The 22,500-nt window shown below is 34.9% G+C and overlaps 1 protein-coding gene across 4 annotated transcripts in view; it reads right to left on the bottom strand.

Moving 5' to 3' along the window:
* Window positions 1–864: 864 nt before the first annotated feature.
* The window catches only part of LOC122253723 (uncharacterized), a 22,903-nt gene continuing 1,267 nt past the window's right edge, over window positions 865–22,500 (bottom strand). The window contains exons 2-30 of one of the 4 annotated variants that reach the window (XM_086542342.1): window positions 20,143–20,231; window positions 19,375–19,442; window positions 19,078–19,247; window positions 17,991–18,075; window positions 17,758–17,879; window positions 17,263–17,407; window positions 16,961–17,064; window positions 16,589–16,693; window positions 16,340–16,480; window positions 16,103–16,229; window positions 15,796–15,959; window positions 15,246–15,428; window positions 14,882–15,154; window positions 14,516–14,749; window positions 14,224–14,394; window positions 10,698–13,910; window positions 10,449–10,586; window positions 10,244–10,342; window positions 10,017–10,133; window positions 9,672–9,848; window positions 8,381–8,632; window positions 8,048–8,230; window positions 7,608–7,835; window positions 6,392–6,544; window positions 5,277–5,447; window positions 4,636–4,752; window positions 4,145–4,426; window positions 2,769–2,878; window positions 865–1,531 (exon numbers count right to left, since the gene is read on the bottom strand). In XM_086542342.1, coding sequence (XP_086398468.1) covers window positions 1,435–1,531; window positions 2,769–2,878; window positions 4,145–4,426; window positions 4,636–4,752; window positions 5,277–5,447; window positions 6,392–6,544; window positions 7,608–7,835; window positions 8,048–8,230; window positions 8,381–8,632; window positions 9,672–9,848; window positions 10,017–10,133; window positions 10,244–10,342; window positions 10,449–10,586; window positions 10,698–13,910; window positions 14,224–14,394; window positions 14,516–14,749; window positions 14,882–15,154; window positions 15,246–15,428; window positions 15,796–15,959; window positions 16,103–16,229; window positions 16,340–16,480; window positions 16,589–16,693; window positions 16,961–17,064; window positions 17,263–17,407; window positions 17,758–17,879; window positions 17,991–18,075; window positions 19,078–19,247; window positions 19,375–19,442; window positions 20,143–20,231 — 7,518 coding nt within the window. In that variant the 3' untranslated portion in view covers window positions 865–1,434. Of the gene's footprint in view, window positions 1,532–2,768; window positions 2,879–4,144; window positions 4,427–4,635; window positions 4,753–4,913; window positions 5,004–5,276; window positions 5,448–6,391; window positions 6,545–7,607; window positions 7,836–8,047; window positions 8,231–8,380; window positions 8,633–9,671; window positions 9,849–10,016; window positions 10,134–10,243; window positions 10,343–10,448; window positions 10,587–10,697; window positions 13,911–14,223; window positions 14,395–14,515; window positions 14,750–14,881; window positions 15,155–15,245; window positions 15,429–15,795; window positions 15,960–16,102; window positions 16,230–16,339; window positions 16,481–16,588; window positions 16,694–16,960; window positions 17,065–17,262; window positions 17,408–17,757; window positions 17,880–17,990; window positions 18,076–19,077; window positions 19,248–19,374; window positions 19,443–20,142; window positions 20,232–22,500 lie in introns of those variants that run through there. The other 3 variants (XM_086542343.1, XM_086542344.1, XM_086542345.1) reach the window with 3 other exon arrangements.

Below are 22,500 nucleotides of genomic sequence, written 5' to 3'. Positions count from 1 at the left end.
TATGGAGAAACAACTAATTTTATCAACTTCATGTGCCTTGTTATATGTTTTGTAATGTGCAAAATAATATATATATACTAAATATAAGAAATATAACATTTATAAACAATGAATCTTGTTTTATTTCTTAAGCCGTTTGCCCATTTTCCAATTGCATAATTATCAGCTAACAAAACATAAATGTAAGCCAATTAAATATTCTGGTGTAAAAATAGCAGCTAAATGATTCTTATCATACAAAAATGGACATGATCATATGTAAGAAAAAAATGAATAGAAATGGAAAGGGAAAGAGCGGTAGAAAATGGCAAGGGACAGAAAAAGGTCAACTGTATAATGAACATGGAGTAACTGATTAAAGATACATGTGATTCATAATATTTTGCCTTACTTTAAAAGAGCAAGAAAATGGAGAGACAAAACAACAAGAGAAGACAAAAAGAGACAGAAAAAGACTGACATACATAAAGAATTAGAGAGAAAAAGAAGGGGATGAAAACAAATTCAAAGTAATACGTCTGATCAACTATTCTTATCCTCATTTCAATAATGATTAGCCTAAAAGAACTAAACTCAACTTTCCTGAGCAATCTTGACAATAGTCTCTTGAAAATTACTTAAATGTTATTTGAAATTTATACTTTACCCTGTATGCATATTCCTAAATTTGGAAATTTTTGGTGTACATTGAATATTAGTAGTTCCCAATGTATAGCAATTAATTACTGGAAAGGCTCCCTCTTGTAATAATGTTAAATTAAATAGTAAAGTTGCTATTTCACTTAATTTTTTCATATCTAATAACTGTATCAGTAAATAATCTGAGAAAATTAACAGAACTTTTATGTATAATAAAACAAAAGATACACAGTATACTTTTTATTTTTACAACTCCATTTATGTTGTAGTGTATAAAGGAATAGACATGGAAGAGAATTTGTCAAATAGTTACTTGAGAAAAAAGTAAGCAACTAAAAAAAACAAAAAAACAGTATTATTTGCTCGGGGAAATTATACTGTTAACAAGTGTAACAAAATATGCTGCAGACAGGATACACATCCAACCTGATATTATACATAATCCACTGACAATCTTTAAATATATATTCACTTCTTGCCATCAGTTTGTAAAGCTTCATATAAACGGGTTTGTACATCTCGTGAAAAAAATACTGCATATAAAAGCATTCATCCATTTTGCACTATAATTCACAGACAAAGACCTACTTAAGCGATTAAAACTGTAAAGCTCCAGGCAGACGGTCTTGTACATAAAATGAAAGAAATATATAAAAGCATTTTGCCCTTCTATAGTGTAAAACTTTAAAATATTAGGATAAACTTAGGTTAATAAAATCTTTAGCAAAAAAAAGCCTTTCTAATTTGTACAAATATTAAAAGAAATGCAATCTATCTTAATATTAGAGAAATCCCCTATTTCTTCCCTCTCGTTTTACAATCAGCGGTTTGACTTGATCGCCCGGTTGATACGGTTAAGGAGTCGTTCAGGTCGAGGGGGTTTTCCTGAGACCTGAAAACAGAGGAAGTTTTTCATGAAAATGAAACTGTACTGTAACAAGGTTTAAAGTATCTTTAGGCTCAATTTTCACTATAATGGTGATAGTGCTGATTATGATTACAATGTGATGATGATAATAACAGTAATGAAAACTATAAAAATCCACACATAATATCACTAATAGTTACACAAACTACTTGAAACAGATACTTCAGGATTCCATTACTTAAATGCATTATATACAGAATACCGTTACAAATACTAATAAAAATGAAATATTTTCTTAGATTTACAACTATCCATGCTTATTTTTAACTATATATGCATACTTTAAACATGTGTGTTCAAAAACACATGATCTAATATGGCTACATAATATGTCCTATGCTTATACTCATCACCATGCTTTTTTATACAATGAACATATTCACAAATCAGAAATCTCTACGGGGAAAAAAATAATTTCATATAATAATTCAGTAGTTAACCCAATGGCACCAGGATATAATTAGACTACACTAGCCACTGTAATAGGATTAATATCAAGGGTTCTAGCTTGGGATAAAACAAATGGATGGGGACAATGTTTTTTTCTTTTTCCCCTTTGTCCTTAATGCTGTCCTACTTTTTATGCTTTAATTGTCTTCCAATTAAAGCATAAAAAGTAGGAGGTTTAAGCTGACACTGGAAGGCTGTAGCTTGAGTACTAGTGCCATCAGAGCCATAAATCTCATCACTTATACTGTATGCACAAGACAGCAGCCTTCATCATCATAGTATGTATAGGTGCCATCTGATTTCAGGCTTATCTTCACCATGGTACTGTAATTATTGTTAAAAACAAAAGTATTTTACAATACTCATCCTTGAGAAGAAGACCTAATTCTAATTAAAGAGGGGGGGTCAATCTACATGAAGATGCAGTACTTCTAAAATTATGGATACTATACTAAATCCCTTAAACCTCAAACTCCATCAAGTACACAAGAAAGTTTTGTATGGAGGAAAAAAAAAAGTGAAAACCATGAGTAATCATGAAAAGTAACAAATAAGAAAAATAAATAAATAAATAAATAATAAATAAAGCAATCATGGAAGGTTGTAGCATAGCACTGAAATGTAAACACAAACAAAAAGCACAGGCATCAGCATCAGCAGGAAGCACAGCTTACAAAACCAACATGCTCAGCTTGCAGCATGGAACAGGCAAGAGCTTGCACATTTTAGTTGCAGACAGACAAACACAAACCTTAGGGATGCAGAGAGAACATTGTAATTTCTGGAACCGAAGGGTCTACGGAAAATCCTTAACTTTGAGCTGCCATTTGATCCTGTGCTGTCCCCAAGTCCCCTGGGCGTCTGTTAGAAGGATGGGCGGAGGTGATGGGAGGGTTAGTCAGGTTAGGTATTAAGCCAAGAAGATCTTCACTTTGGCTTCCAGGTTTATACTTATGAGGGACACTTTCCTTTCTCTTACCTCAAATTAGTACAAGAGTAAAATTCTTCAATGTTTACAATTAAATAATTGACTTTTTACAATACAAGCACTAATTTAACTGTCTCGTATCATGCTTTTGACTATGTAAATGAACGTTTTGAAAAATAAATTTCAAATAACCAACTTCATCCCGAAGATTAGAATAAAGAATCAGTAAATCCAATTAGTAAAGGTCAATTTCTGAATATACTGGTGAAGATCTATTAAAACCCTCCACCACAATTATGTTAACTAATGGTTGCACTGTCCAGTAAGTCAGTCTTGTCTACATAAATAGTACTTTTATTTTTAGTCGAATTCTGATCTTAGTAGTCAAATATTACTTTGAGTAGACTTACTATATTATTCATTCATGGAAAATGAAGAAAACTAACAAGATAAAAACACTTGGTCTACACTACCATTTTCAAGAGTTATACAGTACGTCTATACTTCATGACAATAATTGACAAATAAAAACAGAAATTTGTATCCAATATACCGGTGCATTGACTATTTTTAATATGATAGAAAAAACTGCCTTTATCAGATATGGATGTGGCACTTTTTCTAATAATGCATTAAGGCTTTTAGTACTTTAGCAAATTTAAGGTGCATGTGCTTCAATAAGACTTCATACAAGTTTAAATCCTTATGCTATTACTTGATCAATTAACTGAACTGCCAATATTATTACTGATATATGCTAAACACCTCATAGTTCTAGAAAAGACAATCACAATAAACATAAATATAGAAAGCGAAGGAGCAAATTCTTTTATGCATTCTTTAACTGCATTTTCATATTTTAAATAATTTCATGTGGCATGCATGATAAATCATGCGCATTTCACTGCACTTGTCTGCCATGCCATATGCACTGCACAAAAATCAGCAGGAAGCATTATCAAAAGCTTGCTCGTTTCACACAGCACTATATACATATAAACAAACAGAGCACAGTAACTGGGAAGGAAAAAAACTATGAAATGATATTAGTCTCCCAGTGGACAGAAATCCATCTTACAGTGTGAAATCTCCCAATGAAGACATTCGTCTCCTTCAAATTTAATAACAAACTTGAATCATCAATCTATCAGTTTAATTTAGATTACAAGTAAGTTCCCATTACACTAACCCATCCTTACCTCTGATTCACTTTCTAATTTCCTCCATGGCGACTTTCCCTTAGAGAGGATTTTACGTAGTGAAGAGGGTGTCAAACCCCTCTTCCCTCTTGGTGTCATGCCCTTTTTGCTAAGGACAGACACATTGGCTGGAGATCGTCCCGAGTGGTTGGACCTGGCACCAGGGCCTCGGGCAGAGGCAGTAGAACTGGAGCCAGGGGACTGAGTGGAGCAGGCATTGGTCCTTCTTCTGGAACGCGTGGACACAGGAGAACCTTCCGAGTAGGTAGACTTTGGGCTCACCTGGAAAGACAAGCATTTATGGTAAATTTTATATCTTTTATGAGGCATGGTGTCTTTTATTGGTTGTACTTTTCAAAACAAACTAGTGCTAATCTTATCCAAAATAAAGACATGGGTATTAGAAAAGTACCATTACTTAATAACCTATATAAAGAACTAGTACAATTAATATATTAATTAACAGGATACCAGCAAAAAAATCTGTTTACCTTGCTCCCCCGACTTCCTATTGATACAGGAGAAGTGTTCTCAGCTTGATTTTCTTTGTCTGCTCGACTGAAACTTTTCCTTCCAGGAGTTGGTGGTCCTGGTCTTGAGTAGGACGTCTGTAATGATAGTTATGGAAGGATATCCAATTTGAATGGCATGGTACAAAAAGCACTTGAGAGTTCTTTTAACATCAATGGTAAAAACGAACAAAGTTTTAGATTAACCTAAAAGTAACATCTTGTTACAATTTCACATTTTTTTTTATTATTATACATACATTCTCTTGTAACTGCTGTCATTCAATCCTCAAGTTTTAATTTCAGATCCTTTTTTTTTTTTTTTTTCTTAAAGCAGACCTTGACTTAACCTTAGCAGGAAAAAAATGGTCAAGGTAAGAGGACCACTTTAATATAAAAATATTTTGCATGTACATTTATGGATTATACTATATCTATAGCACAAAAAAACAGTTAAGTGATGACTGATAACTGACAAGATGATGTATGAACCAGCACAATAAACATGCTTGCAAGGTAGTTAAATTCTGATCAATATTTCAAAACTTAGAAGACTTAAAAATAACAATCCCAATCTTAAAGAAAACCATAAGAAGAGCCTTAATGAAAACCTGATTGCTTACAGATAATCTTTTAGAACGCTTTCCCCCTGAGGAGTCTAAGGATGTTTCCGAGTGTGTAGAATCTGACAAAGACTTCCGCTTTCGGAGGTTGAAGGCCGGAGAATCAAGACCTAGGTTCTCAGTAGCCTGTGTCAGGTTCAACAGCTGTCTATCTTCTACAGCATTGCCAGCCTGGGGAGAGGCAAAACAATCCTTGTTTGACATTTGAAATGTTATATTTCAACAAGATTATGGTATGGCAGCATTATCAAGATTTGATTATAGAAAAAAAACTTTCATGTAATATAAATGTACTACAAATATATATAATAAAAATATCAATCCCACTTTTGCGATTCATTAGAACCCGTTTGTCTGATATAGTTTTCACAAATATGTTAATACTCAGTATAATGTAAATTCAAATTTCTTCTAATAATCAAAAAGAAACAAGTCATTGAAACTTTTAATATTGCAAAAAAAGTAATGTTTATAAAAAAAAAAAAAAAACACTGAAAAAAATATGGAATTTCTAACACACAAATCAAGCCTGCGCCCACCATAATCTTAAAAACTTTGGTTTAAGTGCTTTGTACCACTCTCCAGGCTTACTACACTCATTGAACAAAAACATGCACTTGTCTAAGCCAACAGTGATTAGCTACTTTATTTCATGCTTTCAATTCTTAAGTGAATACTAACATTATGTAGTTTACCTTGACCTGAATAAAATCATTTCAGACAGATACTACACTAAATATCAATAATTTTGACAACTCTCAACAAATATCTAGTAACTAATATTTCATAAAAGCTTTTTCATAATAACTAATGAAAAATACTACTTCTAATGAAACTGATAGCAAGCTGAAAGCAAAATTTTACTATATATGAGAATATAATATTCCCCCACCTAATATTCATACCCCCAAAGACCAAATAACATAAGTAATGAGCAAAAATAAAACTACTTGTATAAAATCTTTAAAAAAAAAAAGGTAATATTACAAAAGTACAAATATAGTAAAACTACAAAGAAATTTAGATCGCAAATAAGATGAACCCAAACTACACAGGCAAAACAAAAACAAACTCAAATGAAAATCTAAAGCTGACACATAAAAAGGAAAACATACCCTTAATTTGTCATCATCAAAGTCCTGAAGTGGCCTGAATTGCATTTCAGCAGGATAAGCTGACCGCATGTGAGGTGGATACAAGGAATTTCTTCTCTGAAGTTCAGATAATCTCTTCCAGTGGGGATCGTCAAGGGTGTTGCACCGACCCACCTGTTAAGTACATCAACAATATCACTGATAATTTCCCATGGGATAAAACAAAAAATACATGCATATACTTCATTTTAAAAAACAAATTTTAATTTTTCTTCAATTAAACCTTAACCCATTGCGGATGGGGAGTACATTTGCTTGCCCAATCCCCGGGATGGGTTTTATTTCAGAGCGAGGTAGCTTCACGCAACATACCTCGACTTTTCCCACTCTTTTAGTCACTCATTGTAAAGCTACAGCCATTTTTATGTTTCTTTTTTTTTGTTTTACAGTATCTAGAGACTTATATATCTGTCATATAACAGGCTCTATCAATGCAGTTAATTAAAATTGTAGCTTAGGGTCCATATCAGCTCATTACTTTCTTTATAATCAGTGTGATAGAAGTATTGCCATTTTATCGAAGGACAAAAAGTAACTATTTTTTTGTATTTATGTACTGCCATGAACGAATAGAAAAATATAACCATCCACAATGAAAATAATACAAGAGGAAGGAAACTTGAACTTATGACTGAATGCCACAGTAAAAGGCATCCATAATGGCACAGGGGCACATTCTAGACATTGGGCATGGTTTGAGTCACCTTCTCATTCTGCCCTTTCACCCTTCATTTGCAGTACTTTAGAGCAAAAGTTCAGCAACCTGCTATGTGCCATCACCCTATACAGATGATGCTAGCTAAAGACCATGAATGGGTGCCATTCATGCTCTCTCTCCTGCTAATGCTAGAAGAAAGTGGTGCCATCTAGATTTTGGATGCTCATTTTGATTAATATTATGGAAATTATCGTAATTAGGACTAATTTTCATAATCACTCACTCATTACTCATAGCACAAAAAAGTGATCCAAAATCCCCGAACATCATGTACATCATGATGACTGTCATCAGGCCAGAGCATCATGTATGTCATGACACCCGTCCACAATGGGTTAAGCACCAAAAATTGTGGATTAAGCCTTTTTCACATTCATTTGTATGTTTCTTTTTTCAATTATATATGAACAGTCCATTTAATATTTACATATATAATACAAAACACATTAGCAAAATTACCTGCATGTCAATAAGATATTTGTTGCTGAAAAGTTCTTCTTCATCTTCACAGTTGAAGAGCATGTCCCTCGGTACTGAATGCCCCAGCGACTTGTCAGACATGACTTTCTCGAGTGAGGGAGTAATCTTTTTCTTTCCTGTTGCAGCCACAGCAAGGTTGGCAATATCTACACTACTCTTTGGTTGCCTCTCTAGTGTGGTGTTTTGTCGAGTAGGTTTCCTGAATACCTGTAGGAAATCATAAGAATGTATCTTTTTAATGATGGTGGCTACAGTCTCTTATAAGCTTTGGCTGTTACAAAGTATCTCCTATTAGACTTTATAATCAAAATTCAATTAACTTCCTTGTTTGGTATTCACTGCACATATCAAAATTACAATCTAATTTTCCCCAATATAATTTCTAACTGATGCACACCAATCACCAGATCTTATCATACCACATCTGATGAGACAGCCCTTGTCATTGCTTTTGCGCGATTCTTTGATGATTTAGGTAACAAAAGACTATTTGAATCATTAATGCTTTCCTCTTCTGTTGACGATGAAGAAGGTCTTAGCATATTGACTTCACTAAGCCGAGTCTCAGACATAGCAGCGCTTCTCAATGATCTGCTAGGAAACTGTTGCAAAACATGAAATAAAATATATACAATTATCATGAACAAAAGCAGCAAAAGCATTATATGAACAAATATTACAACAAAGCAGTCAGATCAATATCAAAATTCACAACTCATGATGCAGCAAAACACACACAGATGTTTCCTTACCCCAAAGCTCTCTCTCTCCCACTGTTTGGACATTTCTCTCATTTTGGAGCCGGCAAGTTTTACTTGTGCCTCAAGAGTCCTGTTCTCATTGCAGAGTCGTTTTATTGTAATCTCAGATTCCTGCAGCTTCTCTTTTATTGGTAACTTCTGCTCTTCCAGCTCTTTTATTCTCTCAACAAGATCTGCCTGTTTCTTCCTCTCATTTTGGAGACCTTCATTGAGTTTGCTGACATGGTCCTTGTACTTTGCCATCTAAAATGAAATATCAAAATGAAATAAAACTACATGGGCATGGCATGGTCATTTCTAATATCACTAATAGGATGATGACCATGATGATGATGATGATGATGCTGATGATAAAAAAACATGTATATATAGATGCAGGCATTAACATATGTGTGCACATACACTGATATAAACAAGTTCATAATACATTTACTTTATCAAAAATCATTAGTCTTTCTGCGACTGATGCTGGTTTCTAAAGGATAGACATATAACTAACATGATAAAGAATCAAAATCATACTCTGATATATGTGCATCCCAGAGGGTGCAATGTGATATATGGATGGACCAAATCTAAAGATTCAGAAACATACATATACAAAATTACTTTCACTTGTACTAGACAGGAAAAGATGCTAGTGTTAAAAGTGCAATCAACAAAAACAAAAACAGAGTTCATTATGTTATAAAAAAATAATACAAATATAAGGTATGCATGATATCTAGCAAGTGGTTTCAATTTCCTGATGTCAATATGTCAATCTAAGTATCTAAAATGCTTCCAAACTAATTTTCTTATCTTTATTATGGAAACAAAGAATGGGTGTTGACAGATAGTTAAGGAAATGATCATTGATGAACATGACTCACTAGATCAAGAACAAGAACAAAAAATGCTTTACATTCAAATTCTACATGTATTCTTAAAAAAAAAAAAAAAAAACACACACACACCTGAAGTGCACAATTATAGTTTATCCCACCTTGGTGTTTAAAAGACAAAATAGTTCTCCTTTATCTACATGCTTATAACTATATGTCGATCTCTAATTTTGAAGAAAAATATTCAGGTTATCATCTGGTGAAAATGAAAAGGAAATAATAAAGCACAGCCCGAGCTGCATTCCCATATTCCATAGCTTGAGCCGAGCCTTGCATTGGTAAACACCTTCTCATTCATACTTTTAAAAATTAAGGAAGCCCCACAAAGACTGAACTACCTAATACTTTAGGGCAAGAGAAATGGTTGATCCCCTGTATTTTAAATAAAAATGCTTTACCTGTTTCTGATAGTATTCTTCTGACATCTTGTTTTCGTTAAGCTCTGTCATGACTTCTGACAGCTTCTTCTTTGCCTGTTCATACTTATGATGAAGGATCTGCTTTTCTTTCAATACCTTCTCTTGCTCCTCGATTTGTACTAACAGCTTTTCAACCTCAGTCTTGTATGAAGCTTTCTGTAATGAAAGAAGCAAAAGAGATGTTAACAAATATATGGCACTGGATGGTAACAACTCTTGTAAAGAAAAAATATTCCTTTAAATTTGATGAGACTTATAATATGAAAGCAATGCATTCATATCTTGCATCTTTTGTTTGTCTTTCATAACATATGAACAACTCACCAATTTCTCAACCACAGACTGTCTCTCTGCCCGTGACTTGTCCTTAACTGCATGCAGTTCTTCGGTCAAGCTTCTTGTTGACCTTTCACCTTCGCGTTCAATTCTCATAATCTCCTCCTGAAAAAAACAAAGAAAAGTCTTGATACTATTGGTAAACAATTATTTAGTCAGTTGTAGTTTAGGAAAACAAAAGCCAGCAAAAACAACAAGAGAGATATTGAACCTACCTTTGTTGCAGTGACTTCTTGTTCTTTGTCAATTAACTTTGCTTCCAAAGATAAAGCATGGGATTTGTGTTTCTCCACTTCCTCTTTGGCTTTCTCCATCTGTCAATATGACATCAAACCAATTAAGCAAGATGGATTTTAAAAATATCTAAACAAACACTGATCTAACAATCAACATTTTAAGAAAACTTAAGAGTAAGTTCACCTCCTGGGTTTGCAAGTGAAGAGTAGATTCTTTTGTTTTCATTTCCTTTTCCAGCAAGGCAATTCTAGTCATCATCTGCTCTTTAAACTTTTCCTGTTCTGTGGCCTTTGCTATCTTTTCTTCTTCCAAGGTTTTAATCTGAAATAAACAATAGTATCAACATTTTAGGGACATATAACCAGTATTAGCAACAAAATATAAAATTAGGTATGGTCACTATAACATTTAGAACAATAGCATGGTGAAAACCTTATTTTCCAAATCAGAGACAGCAGCTTCCTTGGCAACCTTCTCACGCATTGCAATTTCTTCTTTTTCCTTATTCTTTTGCTCTTCACTGGCTGAACGAACAAGTTCTAATTCTTGCTTCATGACTAGCATTCTCTTGGAATTCTCTTCAGACTGTGATTTCAATTCAGCAACTCTCAAGGTTTCCTTTTCCTTAAATTCCTTCTCCATTTTGCCCTTCAGCAGTTCATAAGTAGAATGGGCTTGTTCCAGCTCTTGCTGAAGAGTTTTAAGGAGGACAGATTTTTCAGAAAGCATTGTTTCTAATGATGCTATACGTTCTGTGTTATCCTGTTCTTGTTCCTCCTTTTCCTTCTTTAGGGTTTCAAGCATAATCTTCAATGACCCTAATTCTTCTGTTAGGTTTTGCTTCACTGCCAATTTCTCTTTCTCAAGTGATTCCAATTGTTTCTTAACCTCACACACAGTTTCCTGGAGAACGCAGACTTCAGCCTGATGTTTCTGTTGCTCTTCCCCTATCTGAGCTCGAAGTTCATCTAGGGTCTTGTTCTTTTCTATAAGACCTTCTTGTAGTTGCTTAACCTCCAATGTTAATTTTTCTTGCATTTCAGTCAAGCCTTCCGTCTGTTGCTGAAGTGTAGATATAGCCAATTCTTTCTCATTGATAACTTCACCGAGAGATATTTTTTCATTGGAAAGCTCTTTAGCCAGATTTTCTTTCTCTTCCCTCATTGATGTTAACAGCTCCTCCTTTTCTTTAATCTTTTGTTCCATTTCCTTCTTCAGAGTCACCATTGCTTTATCTGCTTCACTCTTCAGTGAAGAAGAATCATCATCTTTCTCCTTGATATTTTGCAATAATGCCTTTTTCTCTTCTTGAATCTGCTCTAATTCATGCTTCAGAGACAAGACATCATCAGACTTTCCTTCCAACTGTGACAACAAAGCTGCAGATTTGGCACTCTCACTTTCCCTGATCTCAGAAAGTTTCTCAAGATCACTCTTCAGTGTCTCATGTTGGGACTGAGAAAATACTAGTTTCTCTTCAACAGTCTTCAAAACCTGAGACTTCTCTTCTAACATGTTGTTTAGTGAGGCAATCTGACTCTTGTTATTTTGCTTTTCCTCCTCCTTTTCCTTCCTGACTGTATCCAATACAAGCTGGACTGACTTCAGTTCTTCAAGCATTTTCTGTTCTACTTCTGATTTCTCTTGTCCAAGAGATTTGATCATTACTTCATTTTCATTAAGTGCCTGCTGTAATCCCTCAATCTGTGAACTGTACTTTTGCTCTTGTTCTTTAATATCTCTATAAGTCTTTTCTAAGGCACTGTCTTTTTCACCAAGACTTTCTTTCAAATTCATAATGTCAGTCACCATCTCTGCCTGTTTTTCTGTTAGATTTTGTTTGAACAAAGCTTCTTTTGTGGTAATCTCATCTTTTAATGAGTTTACCTCTTTAACAAGTTCATCATTTGTTTTCAAGTGTGCATTACTGGCAGCAGAAGCTTCTTCAAGGTCACTCTGTAACTTTTGCAAACACAACTGATGTTCTTCCTTTGACTTTTTCAGGTCTTCCTGAAGCTGGATTATAGAAGTTTCCTTTTCTTGAAGGGCTTGGGTGTGGGCAGTCATCTCAGTTTCAAGCATTTTTTGTGTATTTCTGTTTTGCTCCTCAAGTAGAGCGAGTTTTTCTTGCTTACACTGAAGTTCTTGGACCATGGCTGCCTTTTCATTGCCAAAGGTCTCCGAAGCTCCTTGTAATTTCTGCTGCAAACAAAACAGTGCCTCTTCCTTGATGTTTACCACCTCATTTTGGGCTGAAGCTTCGTCCTGCAGTTTCTTTTGCAGTGAGGAAATTACTTCTTCCTTTGACTTCAGTTCTTCATTGAAGGACAATTTATCGGCATTATGTCTTTCAACTGCCTCCAGCATTTCTTGTTGCTTCGATTTTAGAGCTGCCTCCTTTTCTTCAATAATTTTGGTTATGGAAATTATCTCCCCTTGCATCTTTTGCTCAGCCAGTGCTAAAGCCTCTTCTTTAGCTTTAACCTCTCCTTGTAAAGTCACTTTTTCTTTTTCAAAGGATTCAATTCTAGACTGCAATTCTTGCTGTTTAGATGTTAGAGCTTCCTCCTTTTCCCCAACAATTTTCTTGCTACACATCTTTTCCTCTTCCATCTGCTGATTAGCCAGTGTTAATGACTCTTGCTTTGCATGTAGCTCTACCTGCAGAGCCATTTTTTCTTTTTCAAAGGTATCAAGTTTGTGCTGCATTTCTTTCTGCAATGACAATGCAACTTCTTTCGACTGAATGAAGCTGTTCATTGAATCCTTTATTTCTTTAACTTGATCTTGTAGTAATAATATCTCCTCTTCCTTTGCCTGGACCAATCCAAGTAAAGTTGCTTTTTCTTGGCCAAAGGCCTCAGCAGTCTCCTCAAATTCCTTTTGAAGTGAACAGATCTTATTCTCCTTTTCTTGAATAATGCTGCTTGTAGACAACTTTTCTTCCTGTATTTGCTTCTGTGAGGATGCAAGAGCTTCTTCTTTTGCTTGGATAATTTCAGCCATCATTGCTTTTTCTTCAGAAATCAGCTTAATGGTGTGTTCCTGTTCCTGCTGTAAATCCCTCAAAGCTTTGTCTCTGTTCTGTACCTCCACATCCTTCTCATTAATTAAAGAGGCAGCAGCCATCTCCATTTCTTGTTTAGCAGCTGTAAAGGCAGTTTCGTTTTCTTGTATCTTTTCAAGTAATAAAGCTTTCTCCTCATTTGCCTGCCTTACTAGTTCCTCAAACTGCTTTTGGTGTTCTGTGATTGTTACACTTCTCTCTTGAATATCCTGCTCAAGCCTTGCCTTTTCATCTTTGTATGTTAATATTGTTTTCTCTAGCTCTTCTTTGGCAGTGGCAAATAAAAGTTCCTTTTCTTGGATTCCCTTTTCTAACACTGCCTTCTCACATCTGTGCTCCTCTAATGTTGATTTTATTTGCTGCCTCAAAGTATCAAGGGCTTCTTCTTGAGCTCTGATGATAGTAGACATGGCCGTCTTTTCTTGTTCAAACATATCACACATTTCTTGCTTTTCTTTTTCCACTGTACCGATAGCTGCCTGCTTTGACTCAATTTCTGCAGCGAGTGATCCAACTGCTGCTATCTGCTCATCTCTTTCATTGCAAACCTGCATCTTCTCTGAGTGAAGTGCTTTCATCTGAGAAGGGAAAAGGGGAAGATTAGTGAGGGAGTAGACTAAAGTGGATGTTGTGGTTCAGAAAACAAATTTAGACATATCCCTATACACTATATGCATATAGGCTGATGTGTAGATATCATGGAGAATCGGTGTTCACAGCAACCCCCACACAGACTAAACACAATCACAGGTGCATCAAATACCCACATCCCTCCAGGAAGAGGAAGTGCTGCTTAGATGAAAGACATGTGTATGTACAAGTGTTTGTAAAGTATTTATGTATATTCATATGTATACACATGAGGCTGAGGCCAGCCTTGTACCCTCTTACCTTTTCCTGTAATTTAGAGACTGTATCATCAAATTCATTTTGTTGTTTCTCTGCTTCTGCTCTCAAGACATCTAAGGTTGCTGCATGCTGTGCTTCCATTTCATCAATTTGTGCACAAACTTCTGTCACCTTTCCTTCATACACTACTTTCTCGGCATTTATAGAGTCCATCTGTTAAAAAAATATATATATATCACAAAACAGTTATACAGCAAATTTGAAACCCTTTACTCCAAGGTATATAATGTACAATACCATATTTACTTCATAACAAATATTTTAAAAATAATACCTGCTTAGTAAAGTTAGCTATCTGTTCTGCAAGTTCATTTTCTTTAGCACCCAAAGCACTTGCCAAAGCTGAAATCTCTCCCTCCATTTCCGAGATATTTTTCTGAAGCAGATTCTTTTCAGTTGTGTAGCTTTCTTCTTTATTATGAAGTTCTTGTTTTAATGTAGTTTTCTCTTTTGAAAGAGTTTCCCATTCAACCATAATAATGGAAAGGTTGTTGTTCAGTTCTTCAACCTATAATAAAATTATACAAAATAGAAAATTGTGACACTTTATTCAGATTACTGCAATATACCCTTTGTGTAAATAAAATGATAGTCTTTATACGTCAAAGAAATATTAATTAAATTACTGGCAAAGTCATACCTTCTTCTCATATTCCTCGGTTAGGTTAACTTTTTGCATTTGGAAATCCTCATTCAGTCTTGAAACAGTTCTACTAAATTCTTCTTGTAAGGCACACTTGGCTTCAGTCACCTCCCTCAAACTTGCTGAAGTGCATTCCAATTCTTGGCTTGTCACTTTTAGTTTACCTTCTGCATTTTCCAGTTCCGAAGAGCAGACAGCCAATTCTTTTAGTTTTTGGTTCAATTGTTCCTTCAGGGTCAGGACAGAGATCTGTGACTCTTTAATTTCTTTCTGCAAAAGAGATGGAAAAATAAAAGATAAATAATAATCAAGATATACATATACAACCCAAAATTCATTCAATGTTTTTTCAAAAGCTTACCTGCAATCCAATTCTCTCAGTCTCTACTTGTGAACACTTAGAATGAATTTCTTGCAGTTGATTAGAAGTTATTGTATTTTGCTCTTGAAGTTCTGAATGTTGAACCATCAACTGAGAATAATTTCCCTTGACTTGTCCAAGTTCAACATTTATAGCATCATTTTCAGCTGTGAGAGCTTCAACCTGAAATACAGAACATTATATGCAAATATCTAGATACATACAACATTACATATATATATATATATATTATATATATATATGCATGTATATGTTATGTTGGCATTTAAATTACATAAAACCTATGAAATGCCTTGGAAGCAGAAGTGACAAAAATATACTATCCCTTCCCAAAAAGACAATGAAAAACAAACACCCACACCCACAACATAACCCCCCCTACACACACACACATATACACACACACACACACACACACATACATACATACACACACACACACACACATACACACAGACACACAAACACATACACACACACATACACACACTCCATTTATTTATAGTTCTATTTACATTTTGCAGCTTACCTGGGCAAGGAGTTGATCTCTACTGTAGGTAGTTTCTCCTAATTTTTCCTTCAGAACAGCATACTGAGACTGAAGTTTGGTTAACTGCTCTTGAGTCTCACCCAAGATCTTATCTACAATAGCTTCAGCCATGTTCTCTCCAGACACATTGCCCCCAGATCCACCTTGAAGGAATCAAGAATTTCAGTAAGGTGCCTTAAAACATTAATATTTCATAATGACTAGAATGATGGCAAACATAAATTCACTTTATAGCATTTACTAGCCTTTCCTGTCACTTCCAGATCCATTCAGCAAAACAACTTACTTCCATTTGCTGGGGAAGCAGCATCATAGAAGTTCATTGGGGATCCACCCTCAAAAGATTCTTCAATGGTGCGATTAGCTGGTCTGTTATTCTCCAGGAGACATTGTTGTAATTCTTCAAGTTGACCCTATGAGTACCAAACAATTTTGTATTATAGATTACTTGCAGTTCCATAAGGAATCATATATTCACTTAATAAAAAAAAAATGAGACTAAATCATAGGAGATAATCCTTACTCTCAGCTCTATCAGGAGAGTTGATTGGGATTCTATTATGCTTTGATTTTCCAATCCTGCTCTTGAAAGTGTTGATATCTCCTCCTCCAATCGATCTCTTTCTGCTGTGACAAGTGTGTATCTTCTGTGTAAGGATTCTTTCTGCAAGAACAAAAATATATGTACTGATACAAATATTCTCTCTTAGTTCACTGGATTAATATGTCAGATCTATTTCATGAAGTAAGTCTAGTAGTCTATACTACTTACCTTGGTGGATAATTCATCATTTGACTCCAATAATTTATTTACTGTCTTATGTAAAGATGCATTTTCTGTTCTCAGAAGTTCAGATTCTTTGGCTAACCTATGCATCTGAAATATCATCAAGAAAAAAATGACAATGCAAGGTCATATGATTTATTGTTTAAATCAATAAAATAAGATGCATAAAGTTGATTCCAAAGTATGATCATAATAATGGCACCCCTGTTTAGCTTAGCAACAGTGTAAATGTAAGTAACATTCAATTGATTATTTGCTCATGACAACTAATCATTTTGAAATTCACAATTTAATACAGGAAACTTTCAGCAAAGTAGTCTCCCTGGACTGAGACTTTAAATCCATAAATTACTATACCTGTTGCTGCACAAGGTCCTCTCCTGCCATCAGCTTTGCTTCCAATTCATCTCTGTACTGCTTCTCGTCTCTAACTTCAGACTGACACTTTTCAAGGTCACTGGCTGTTATATCAAAATGTTAGAATGAAGACTTGTGCACTATTAATGGCTAGACCTCATTCCCTAAATACAGTATACATATAAATGTAAACAATGCTTTTCCCCTTGGATTCCAATTTTGCTTGTCAGTCTATAAATTACTGCCCAATGTATTTTTTTTTCATTATTAGATTATAAAAATATAAACATGGAAGTACTTACTTAGCTTCGCTATCTTTTTGTGCAACAAGACTATGTTCACCTCTGACTCTTGTTTCTCATTTTCCAAACTATGGATCTGTTGTTGTAATTGCTTCACTTCTTTGGTTTTGCCATTTAAGAGTTTTTGCATGCGGAATGGTGGACTCTGAGGGTGATAGGAATGAGTAAATTTACAGCTATGATATATGTATGACCTAAGTATCTTAAAAAAATATATAACAGCAATCAATTCTTCCTATTACACTTCAACCATGGTAAGATCAGGTAGGTTTAATAATTGACCCCTTGGTGATTATGTACTTAGAGAAAAAAATAATAATGATAATAACACGAGACCATAGTAGATAGTGCAAGTTCCCAGTGTCAGTGGGTTAATCTCTGTATAGCTATGCACACATCAAATTACATTTCGTCAAATTCAAAGTGCAAAGAATTTCTATACATTTTAAATGAATATCACAGAACAGGAAAATCATCATGATCTTTTCTGTCTACCTGTACTAAGTCTCGTAATGGAGATGTTGGTGCTGCTTTTGGGGAGCTGGAATAAATATTTGGAGAGCCCCATGGAGCACTATTTGAAACTGGAGTCTGGCATCGTGCAGACACTTTGCCATCTGTTGAAAAGGAAACAATTTATCATGAGAAGCTTGCATTTTTATTTCTTTAAATTTGAAAGCAAGATTACAAAATTATTATCATTCCTCAGGAAAGAACGTTCTACTTACCAAGTCTTTCTGTACAGAGAATGTTAAGGAATTTAGCACTCATCCCCGATCCTCGCCTCTGGATCGACTCTATGAGGTATTTGAACTGCAAGAGAAAAAAATATTTATATGTATATATACACATACACATATATACATGTGTGCATATGTGTGTGTGTATATATATTATATATATAAATATATATATATATATATATATATATATATATATATATATATATATATATATATATATATATATAGGACAACAGGTGGACAAAGAAAACAACAGAATGGGTAATACACAACACAAAGAGACCCAGAGCAAGACCAATGACTAGATGGCAGGATGAAATAGCAAATTCACAGGAGTATACTGGAATCGGAGGACACAAGACCGGACTGACTGGAAAAGATTGAGAGAGGCCTACGTCCTACAGTGGATTGATACAGGCTGATGATGATGATGATATATGTGTGCATGCATATATATATATATATATACATATATATATATATATATACATATATATATATGCATATATATACATATATACATATATATATACATATATATAATGTGTGTGTGTGCATATATATGTGTACATATATATTTGTGTGTGTGTGAGTAAACTATTAAGCTATTATTTCATTGACTGAGCAACTGAATAAAAAGGAGAAAGTAAGGGAGAAGAACAATAACAAAATATAAATGGAAAGAAATGTCAATTTAGGTAGTGAAAAAAATAATTTTATCGTGTAAAAATGACTTCACAAAAGTAGATAATTTATACAAGTGTAAATAATGCATTCAAAGAAGCAGATAATTTGCTACAAATGCAAACAATGTATTCATAGAAGTAGATCATTTGCTGCAAGTGTAAATAAGGCATTCACAAGTGCAAATAAGGCATTCACAGAAGTAGATAATCTGCCAAAAAACATTCAATTTTAAATTGATCCTGTACCTACTCTGTAAATAATTTTATGTAAACTTAGTTGTATAATTCATGTAATTCCCTTACAATGAATACAAATGACTAGTCAAAAGTGTACACTGCTGAAAAAGCACTGTTGCTAGTGACACCATTGTGAAGGGTCTTCTCACCTTAATTTGCGTGGACTGATCCATCACTGGGGAACTGATAAGTTTGCTTCTCAATTTGGCATCCATAAATATCATGATGTACATGAGGAGAAGAGTGAGCTTGGTAAGCTCCATGTGATTACCTCCAGCCACATCTTCAAAGTTAACTAAGTCAGGTCCAGCAAAATGTTCTAAAACAATAACAAATATTAATGATTTTATAGTTATATAAAGAGAAGAATTAAATAAACAAGAATGAGTAACCCAATATATACATTTTATGATAAATATTGAACATAATTTTAAGCCATACAATACCTTTCAGAATGGTTTCAAGTGTAGGGATATTACTGACTAGGTCACAGTTCTGTACATCTGGATTTTTTCTGTAAGAAAAAAAAATTAAAGAAAAAATATCCATAAAAATACATATACCATTTGATTTTTTTCATCTATCTTGAATCTACAACTACTTGTGAATGTGATTGTATTCCACTTTTCCAAGGTCATCACAACCTCTGTTAGTAAAAATACAAATATAATCGAGAAAATAAACTTAGACCCCACCCAAGTGAAAATATTGACATCTTTGTACAGTTCATAATTATGTACAAGATTATTCTCAACTGGTTTCCCATCTAAATTTGTACATTAAACATTAGATTTTTTTTATAAATGTTGCAAAAACACCTAGGCATCCACCATTAACCTTATTTAAATCATAAAGGCATCTACACAAGTTGGCATACTAGCAACAGTTAAAAACCTTCCAGAATGAAAGATCTTGTAGACATACCTGGCAATTGTTAAATAAGAAACCAGTTTATACTTTTTCTAGCAAGAATATATATGGCAAAGGGTAACTGATACACGCAGTGTTAAGGCTGTGGCAAGCACTTGACACTGCACCACTATCAGATTGCACTTTAGATTGTGAGCCTCCCACCACAGAGTAACTATGATTAAGAGAAAGGCTCTACAGGTGTCTTCTAAACACTTAGTAAATTTATATGTGATGTTCTTATCAACAGTCAATACATTTTGCCTAAATTCAATCATGTAACAAATAGGACCAATGGAACTTACAAAATATTTATCAGGCGTGCAAAAAACTTCCCATCTGCTAGCTGAGTAATGGATGGAATTGTCTCTGGTAAAAGCTCCAGAGCGTTTACCTAAAAAATAAAGCAACATTAATAAACACAGGAATGAAAATACATATACACTACATATTAATAAATAATATATCTATCTATATCTAACCCACTGATGACGGTGTGTCACACCTGTGCGACACGACAAAGTGCCTGACGACGGGGCGACGCACCAGTGACATTCCCGAGGCAATATTGCATAGGCCCAGCATAGGGGGTTGCAACTTCTCACCGGGCACGTCGGGATTGGGTTAATATATAAATGTACTTGTATGTAGCCTAGATATGCTAATATGTAAATATATAAAGTAAAACAATAATAGTTTCCTGTGTAAATATATCATATTTTGGAAATAGTTTACAACAGGACTATATTCTGTGGACCCATTTTTCAGGGTCCATTAAAGAACAACAAATCTCCCCTACATATAATTGCCAAGATAGAGCTTTGACAAGGAATCACAAAAGTTTTATTTTGCTTGAATATAGAATGTGCTGGAGGTTTGTGGTCGCTGAAATGTTTGTGCCAAATACAGTAACATGACAATTAAAACTCATCATTTCCATCTTTATCTTCACTAATGTTTCATCAAAGAGCCATACTGTTGCAGACAAACAAATATCATGCCAAGACTTTATGGATCTGAGTGGCAAGAACAAAGTTGTGCAGGGTCATCCATCTTGATGTCCTCCACTAGGAACTTGTTATTTTATAGTACTCGTTATAAAATTTCATTGGGTTGTACTTTGCAGCATAATCATTATATTATATTTATACTTGAATTACTGCAAATGAAGGAGTTTGTCCCCCCCTGGCCCCCCTCTTTTTAGGGCATTTTGTGCAACATAACTTGTGCAAAAGCCACCATCCTTGCCCTGAAATTCAAACATGGCTGTGTTTGCGTATTTACGGTTAGCGACAAGCTGTGGACTGTGATTAATTACCTGCATGCGGTTATGTTCTCTCGCTAGATGGCATAATATTCCCCATTGTCACAGTAGAATTATAGATAGAGTGCCCTCTATTGAGTGGTCGCATCATTATCGGTCCTAGTTTCCTATCCTGAGGACTATGAGACAAAGACTCAGTTTCTGACATGACACAGAGTGAAGGTTATTCGTGGTGAATGCCAGTCACTACGGCCCTCAACCACTACGGCCCCAACATGAGTCACTACGGCACCAACCCCTAGTCACTTCGGCCGACTCAGACCAACCACTCTAGTCACTTCGGCCATCATTAGAAAGTATTTTTAATGAAAACTGGTATTCTTTCCTGCTTGCATTAATTGGAAATAATTACAGTAAGACATGTTGATAAAAGAAAATATATTTAACACAGAAATAGCTACATAACCAGAATGTATATGGTTCATACAAACTGTACAAATCCTAATCGTACAACACATATAAGGGAATCATATTAATTTTTACATAACTTCGAACATGCTTTTAAGAGGTGATTGGTGGTTATTTCATGGTCTTCATACCGTTTCCATAGGGCAAATATTTTGCCTTGGACTGTTCTAAACTGATGGCGCTGGCGACGTGTGTGTTTACCATCCTTGACAAGACGGACCTCTACAGTTACATTTTTTGCTTCTTTGTACAGTAATGGCACTAAAACATAAAATGGAATATGAGAGCTGCCTGCCATACCATTCAACTTTCTGTGGTATCCCTCTACGTCATTGTTAGTCCGGATACTCTGCCCGAATACAGTCCAGTCACTTGGCGCCCAGAATCCATTGATCAAAGTTTCTTTAATACATTCCATTAGAATTTGAAGTGGTCCAGGAGGCACTCGTAATTCAATCTGTTCAAATGTTGTTTTTATGTGTTCTTCAGGGAGGAAAGGAAGTGCCATGAGCTGCCTTATGAAATCCTTAGTTGGGCGATGAATCATGTATGGTGCAGCCAGTCCTATTTCGTGGATTTTTCTCCAAATGGCTTGATTCCAATGGAACGAGCATCCTTGCAATTTTACCTTTTCCTTGCACTTTTGGTAATATATACATTTATGATTCTATATTCCTTTCCTTGGTCATGAAATGACACGTGGTTTCTCTCTCTCACTGTAGTTCTTATATTTAAGTTAACATCTTGGGAGGCCGTAGTGCCTGGGGCCGCAGTGACTAGGGTTGAGGGTGAGAGAGGCCGTAGTGACTAGGGCCGAAGTGACTGGGGCCGTAGTGACTGGTTCCCATTCGTGGTCACGGCATTTTCATCTACAGAACTAATTACGTATCATAAGTATCACCAAGTGCCTTGAATAGGGGAGGTCCACAGG

This window comes from Penaeus japonicus, unplaced genomic scaffold (genome assembly GCF_977035675.1).
Source record: "Penaeus japonicus unplaced genomic scaffold, GWHDUDI00000001_assembly GWHDUDI00000012, whole genome shotgun sequence".
NCBI classification, from domain to species: domain Eukaryota; kingdom Metazoa; phylum Arthropoda; class Malacostraca; order Decapoda; family Penaeidae; genus Penaeus; species Penaeus japonicus.
The sequence above is the reverse complement of the archived record's forward strand: the minus strand, read 5'-3'. Positions and strand labels throughout refer to the sequence as shown.